This window comes from Arachis stenosperma, chromosome 6, assembly GCF_014773155.1.
Source record: "Arachis stenosperma cultivar V10309 chromosome 6, arast.V10309.gnm1.PFL2, whole genome shotgun sequence".
NCBI classification, from domain to species: domain Eukaryota; kingdom Viridiplantae; phylum Streptophyta; class Magnoliopsida; order Fabales; family Fabaceae; genus Arachis; species Arachis stenosperma.
This window is the reverse complement of record NC_080382.1, coordinates 119,037,434-119,045,098: the sequence shown is the minus strand read 5'-3', so window position 1 is coordinate 119,045,098 and position 7,665 is coordinate 119,037,434. Positions and strand designations below refer to the sequence as shown.

The 7,665-nt window shown below is 37.4% G+C and overlaps 1 protein-coding gene across 1 annotated transcript; it reads left to right on the top strand.

Moving 5' to 3' along the window:
- Window positions 1–1,990: 1,990 nt before the first annotated feature.
- LOC130934482 (uncharacterized) lies at window positions 1,991–4,323 on the top strand. The gene is made up of 5 exons (XM_057864047.1): window positions 1,991–2,313; window positions 2,380–2,579; window positions 3,222–3,739; window positions 3,840–4,212; window positions 4,298–4,323. The coding sequence occupies exons 1-5, from the start codon at window positions 1,991–1,993 to the stop codon at window positions 4,321–4,323; spliced, it is 1,440 nt and encodes a 479-aa protein (XP_057720030.1).
- The last annotated feature ends 3,342 nt before the right edge of the window (window positions 4,324–7,665 follow it).

Below are 7,665 nucleotides of genomic sequence, written 5' to 3'. Positions count from 1 at the left end.
AGAAAACACCACAAACGATGTAAATACATCCCTTTTGAATATAAGCTTAGAATTTTATCCTATAGTGCATTCAAGATGCTTGACAAAACACCACAAACAATTTTTAAGATGTTTGGTCAATATTTAAATAGAATTATGTTACGTGTACACTAAAATCAGCAATTAAAGTTAGCTATAAATATAAAATACATATTGAAAATAAATTAAACTACACATGTATTTATATATAAATATATTAGTGGCTGATTTTAGTAGTTAATTTTAATATACAAATAACATTTTTGATTTAAAAAAGAGATAAGAAAAGAGAGATTATAAACATAAATTTTATTCATCTTGCGTCACATATTTTTACTTATATCTAGTTTTTTTATAAATATATCGAAAATTTATTTACTATTTATTAAGTTTACAATGAGTATTTGACAAACCATTACAATAATGAGTACTTTATATATTTATAGACTTCTAATCGATATTTTATTAGGTGTCAACTATTAGAGACACCGGCTTTAAAGGACCTTGAAGCAATCTCAACTTCAAGAATCAAGAAAGAGCTACATAATTCTTTCTTTATAATTTGTTATACACAAAGTCAAAAATAAAAAACTCTAAAAAAAAGTAGACGAATATAATGGAAGTTTTATGAACCAAACTTTTTATATCTCTTTAAATTTATAAAAAATTACTTCGTAAATATATAGAAGTTGATATGAACCAATATGATAGCTTAGAATGGTGCTTGGTTATTGAAAATGATTTTGATACCTCTATTTATAGGCATCTCGAACCTTAAAAGATATTACAGGGTTGGCGAGAATGATCATTTTTCTTAAAATTAACCATTGAAGACTTTATGCAGAAGAAGAAATTGATCTTTTGCCAACCAATCGATTTTTTATTGGTCGATACACAAATAATTTGGATTTTTAACCAAAGAATCGATTATAGCATTGTGGAGTCGATTTTATTTTTGGAAGAAACAAACAACCATTCCGTTTAACATAGAATTGATTCCTTCATTGAGGGAATCAGTTCCTTTATTAAGGAAATCAATTCTTTTACTGAGATATGCCTTGTTTCGATAAAACAGTATGATAATTTTAAGAAGTATGAAATCAATTCTTTGTTCTATTTATGACATTCATCATATTTAAAACGTTTAGGATAGTTTTTAATAAAATCTTTACTTTAAAAACATTTTAGTATGCATGTGTGAGATATTTGAGTTATGATTTTCAACAAAAATGATCTATGTTTTATATTATAACGAGGTAGATTTAGAGAAACTATTTTTCCTCTTGAAAATGGATATTGGGTACTTAAATTACTTAAATTTTTCTCTTCTTAGAGTTAAGTTTTAAAGTAGTCTTACGTACACTAAAGTAATCACAAAATTCTAATTGCATCAATTATCTCCCTGAAATCGACAAAAATATAACATAGTAGTCCTTGACGGCTAATTTTTTTTGGATATGACATATACATTGGTGTTACGCCGGATTATGGATCGTAGGGGAATTTACATTGCTGTGACGGTTGTTAAGTGACAGAGAAAAATTGGACGGTCCGATTTCTTGCAGGGAAAGAGGTGACACAAATCGGATCGTCCGATTTGTGGTTCAAGGATGGCTGGGTGCAAAGAAATCGGACCCAATGATTTCATGCACGGAGGATGTATGTGGTTTGGGCCAAGGAAATCGGACCCACCGATTTCAAGGCTTCTGAGAATAAATGTGAAAGGAGCCTAAATCGGACCTAGCGATTTGAGGTAGTCCAATTTTTTTTTAGCAGGCTGTTCCCTAATCAGACAGTCCGATTTTAATGTTCAAAAATTTCGAATGCCCAAGGAAGCGGTCGGAAAGTCCGATTTCTGATGTATATATATTTCCAAACCCAGATTGAGCATCCACTTCATATTCTTCCTCCTCTCTCGTTCTTCAAATTGCTGCAGACCGTCTTACTCTTTCCTCTCTTCTTCTCTACTATCATGGATGATAGAGTGAGATTAAAAGTGTATTATGATGGCCAAATATTGTTACAAACATCTGAAGGAGTGAAATTTGTGTGTGAAAATCCATTAGATATTATAATTCCTTTCACACTGTCTTATGAAGAATTGAAAGGTGTTATTTGTGAGAAGAATGATTCTCAAATATCTAGGAGAGTGTCGTGTATTTTGTACAGATATCCTATATCTGTCTTTGGTGGGTTCGTGCAATTTCAAACGAAATACGTGACCGACGAAGCGAGCATGCAAGAAATATTTTCAGTGTATCTTGAAAGTCGGTCGCGAATATCGTTCATCGAACTGTATATCGAGTTTGAACAATCTGCAGCGGACTGAAATATTGAATTGGAAGATTACAACAATGATAGTGAGGAAGAGTTCGAAAGTAACTACGAGGTCGTTGATCCAGGTGTAGACGAAGATCAAGCTGACGAGGCTATGGTGGCAGATGTGGCGGATGTGGCAAATGCACTAGCAAACCAACAGCCATTTGTAGAGCCGAGTTTCATGCGGTCGTTGGATTTGGAAACCATGCATGCACCGGAGTTTCCTCAATATGTAAATGCAGGTGCGCCATCAATTTAAATTAAGATTTATTAAAGTATGATTTGTGCATGGGTTTTGAGTTTAGGACAAATAGTTAAGACAACGGTAAATAGGCAAAATATAGCATGTAGTTAGTAATTGTGAAATGTTTAATTATGAAGTAAACATGTATGCTGAGAGATGTAGTATGTCCCATCATTTTTAATAAAACCGAACCGAAATAGCCAGTTCGATCGGACTGACCGGTTCGGCCAAAAAACTGTTGAACCGGATCTTAGACCGGTCCGGTCCCATGATGAGACCACATAAGGCAACGAAGCGGTGCAACCTGGTCAAATCCGAAGTGAACCGGTCAAAGATGGTCAAACTCCTTGAAATTAACAAAATACTATTGTTCCTATTCCATATTGTTTTAGAATAGCTAGATATTTTTAAAATATTAGTAAAAATTTTTTACTATGTTTTATTTTTTATTTACATAGGACCAGGTCAATCGGTTCAACTAGTGATCCACTGGTTGAACCAGTGACCCAATGACCCAGTGACCTGACTGGTTCGATTACCGACTCGATTTTGACAACTACATTTTCCATTGTTCTATAATTATTAGTTTATTAGATTATTAGTTCTGACAACTCTAAAATTTGTGATGTGATTGCAATAGAGCTTCCCGTTATGCCAGATGGTGAATTTACCGTGGAAATGGAATTCAGTTCTAGGGAGGTAGTAATTAAGGCGATGAAAGATTATACAATCCGCAGAGATGTAGATTATCGGGTACATGAGTCAGAACCGACGACATTCTATACTAAATGCACCCAGTATGGTGCAGGATGTGATTTGCTGATCAGGGTGAGCAAAATGTCCAAAAAGTTCTGTTGGGAGATAAGGAGGTACAATGTTAGTTACACCTGTACTAGGGCCACCATTTCTCAAGATCATTCGAAGCTGGATTCCAACACAGTTGCAGAAGCAATAAAGCCATTGGTAGAAGTTGACCTGTCTATAAAGGTGAAATCAGTGATTGCGGAAGTACAGGCAAAGTTTAACTACACCATAAGTTATCGCAAAGCATGGTTGGCAAAACAGAAGGCAGTGGAGTCAATTTTCAGAGGGCGGGAAGCTTCGTACGAAGCCTTGCCGATATCGTTTGAGGCCATGTGTCACAAGGAGCCATCCGCAGTTGTTCACTTTGAAATAATGCCTGCGTATCAGGAGATGATTTAGTTCCTAATATTCGTGTACTACACCGAGTCTTCTGGAGTTATTACCCTTGTATTAGAATATTCAGACATTGCAAGCCAATAGTGCAGGTAGACGGAACTCATTTGTATGGAAATACAAGGGTTTTTTGTTGGTTGCAGTCTCACAGGATGGCAACAACAATATCGTTCCTATTGCATTTGCGATAGTTGAGGGAGATACATCTGAGGCTTGGCACTTTTTTCTTATTAACTTGCAACAGCATGTTATGACATGTAATGGTGTGGGCCTTATCTCCGATCGGCAAGATTCCATTAGGTCAGCAATTGCTCGTAGTAACGGAGCTTGGTCTCCTCCCAGAGCATTCCACATGTTCTGCATCAGACATATAGAGTCCAACTTTTTGAGAAAGTTCAAGGCATCGTATCTGCAGAAGCTTATCGTCAATATAGGTATGATAGTTACGATTACATTTAGTCTTGAACTCAGTTATTATGATGAATGTTGTTTATCGTGGGTCTTCTTTTTTATTGACAGGATACTCACGAACAGTTCGCGAGTAAGAGACACGTTATCAGCGTTTACGCTAGCGGGGTGAGGCTTATACCAACTGGTTGGATCGGATTCCACGTGAGTAGTATGCTTTAGCATTTGATGGGGGATATCGATGGGGTCATATGACCACCAATCTAGTGGAATACATCAACTCGGTACTAAAAGGGGCTCGCAATCTTCCAGTCATTGCACTTGTTAAGGCAACGTTTTATAGGCTTAATGAATTGTTCACCCAAAAAAGAGTCGAGGCTGAGGCTCGAATTAATGCAGGACATGTATTCTCTGAGCTTGTAACCTTCAAACTGCATATAAATCAGCGGGTAGCGGGTAACATCCAAGTTAGTTGCTTTGACTGACAGAATGAGGTATTTGAAGTGCGTGAGTGTCCCAGTGGTGTGGAGTATGCAGTGGACCTCCATCGACAACGGTGTGACTATGGTGAATTCGAAGTTGACTGACTTCCGTGTTGACATGTGTTTGCTTGTTGTGTAAACCAGCGGCTGGATTGGCAATTGTATGTACACGATGTCTACAAGATGGACCAAGTTTGATGAGTATACATGGCTAGGTTTAGGCCACTCGAAAATCCCACAACATGGCCTGTTTATCATGGACCTCGATTCGTAGGTAATCCATTCCTTAGACGGTATCCAAAGGTCGGCCAAGGATGACCCATTTCTTGAATGAGATGGACACTCGGATGTTGCGTGGAACTAGGCGATGTAAGCAATGCAGGGCCGTGGGCCACAACCGTAGTAGATGTCGTCAATGTGGGGGTGCAAGTAATTCGGGTGCGACCACCCAATAGAGCTCCAGCCATATTGCTCACTCGAGTTAGTGTATGACTTTCAATATTTTTATATATTGTATGACTTTCATGTATGATGTTATTGTATGACTTTGGGATTTTCATATACTGAAAATTTAATGTGAGTGCTGATGAAAAGTAAAGTAGCATAGTTGATCACATAAATAAGTCCATTAAATACATAAGTCCAACACATTATACATAAATAAGTCAAATACATTCTAAATAAATAAGTCCAACACATTCTACATAAATAAGTTCAACAAATCAGAAACAATAAGCAACAAACACATTCTAAATAGCATGGTTCGATATAGACATTATTTTCTCATCGTCCATTTTACATTTTTGTATAATTTCTTGCATTTCCTTGCAACCCGGTTAAAAGCAGATGGGGTATTGGTGGACGAAATTGTGATCACATCAATGTAGTATTCTTTATTATTGTATGGAATCATTATTATGGCACTTATGTGTGGACACAACTCCGTTCAACTAACCAGCAAGTGTACTGGGTCGTCCAAGTAATACCTTACGCGAGTAAGGGTCGATCCCACAGAGATTGTTGGTATGAAGCAAGCTATGGTCACCTTGTAAATCTCAGATAGACAGATTAAATTGGTTTATGGATTTTTGAATAATTAATAATAAATAGAAAATAAAAAGGGATAGAAATACTTATGTAAATCAATAGTAGGAATTTCAGATAGGCGTGTGGAGATGCTGGAATCCTTTCGAATCTCTACTTTCTTATAGCTTTCATCCAATCCTTCTTACTCCTTTCCATGGCAAGCTGTATGTAGGGCATCACCATCATCAATGGCTACTTTTAATCCTCTCGGGAAAATGGTCCTATGCGCTGTCACTGCACGGCTAATCGTCTGGAGGCATCACCCTTGTTGATAGCTACATCCCATCCTCTCAGTGAAAATGGTCCAAATGCTCTGTCACAGCACGGCTAATCATCTGTCGGTTCTCAATCAGGTTGGAGTAGAATCCCTTGATTCTTTTGCGTTTGTCATCACGCCCAGCTTTCAGGAGTTTGAAGCTCGTCACAGTCATTCAATACCGGAATCCTACTCGGAATACCACAGACAAGGTTAGACTTTTCGGATTCCCGGGATCCTACTCGGAATACCACAGACAAGGTTAGACTTTCCGGATCCCCATGAATTCCGCCATCTATCTAGCTTATACCACGAAGATTCTGTTGGGGAATCTAAGAGATATGCGCCCGGCTTAAGGTAGAACGGAAGTGGTTGTCAGTCACGCGCGTTCATAAGTGAGAATGATGATGAGTGTCACGGATCATCATATTCATCAAAGTGTTGTGCAACGTATATCTTGGAATAAGAATAAAAGAGAATTGAATAGAAAGTAATAGTGATTGTATTGAAACTTGAGGTACAGCAGAGCTCCACACCCTTAATCTATGGTGTGCAGAAACTCCACCGTTGAAAATACATAAGTGAAAGGTTCAGGCATGGCCGAATGGCCAGCCCCCAAAACGTGATCAATGGCCTCCTAAGATGAAGAATAAAACAAAACTGAGACCAAAGATGAAACGTGGTCAAAAGACGACTAATACATTAGTAAAAGTCTTATTTATACTAAACTAGCTACTAGGGTTTACATGAGTAAGTAATTGATGCATAAATCCACTTTCGGGGCCCACTTGGTGTATGCTTGGGCTGAGCTTGATCTATCCATGAGCTGAGGCTTTTCTTGGAGTTGAACTCCAAGTTATAACGTGTTTTGGGCGTTCAACTCCGGATCATGACGTGTTTCTGGCGTTTAACTCCAGACAGCAGCATGTACTTGGCGTTCAACGCCAAGTTACGTCGTCAATTACCGAATAAAGTATGGACTATTATATATTTCTGGAAAGCTCTGGATGTCTACTTTCCAACGCCGTTGAGAGCGCGCCATTTGAAGTTCTGTAGCTCCAGAAAATCCATTTCGAGTGCAGGGAGGTTAGATTCCAACAGCATCAGCAGTCCTTTTGTCAGCCTTCTTTCAGAGTTTTGCTCATGTCCTTCAATTTCAGCCAGAAATTACCTGAAATCACAGAAAAACACACAAACTCATAGTAAAGTCTAGAAATGTGAATTTAACATAAAAACTAATGAAAACATCCCTAAAAGTAGCTTGAACTTACTAAAAACTACCTAAAAACAATGCCAAAAAGCGTATAAATTATCCGCTCATCACAACACCAAACTTAAATTGTTGTTTGTCCCCAAGCAACTGAAAATAAAATAGGATAAAAAGAAGAGAATATACTATAAATTCCAGAATATCAATGAATATTAATTATAATTAATGAGCGGGACTTGTAGCTTTTTGCTTCTGAATAGTTTTGGCATCTCACTTTTTCCTTTGAAGTTTAGAGTAATTGGCGTCTCTAGGAACTTAGAATTTTGGATAGTGTTATTGACTTTCCTAGTTAAGCATGTTGATTCTTGAACACAGCTACTTATGAGTCTTGGTCGTGGCCCTAAGCATCTTGTTTTCCAGTATTACCACCGGATACATAAATGCC

Excerpts from the sequence above, each read along its gene's own strand:
- LOC130934482 (XM_057864047.1), top strand. The coding sequence starts at position 1,991 with ATGGATGATAGAGTGAGATTAAAAGTGTATTATGATGGCCAAATATTG. Across the intron at positions 2,580-3,221 it reads TCCTCAATATGTAAATGCAG|AGCTTCCCGTTATGCCAGAT; the intron begins GTGCGCCATCAA and ends TGATTGCAATAG. Across the intron at positions 3,740-3,839 it reads GTCACAAGGAGCCATCCGCA|AATATTCAGACATTGCAAGC; the intron begins GTTGTTCACTTT and ends CCCTTGTATTAG.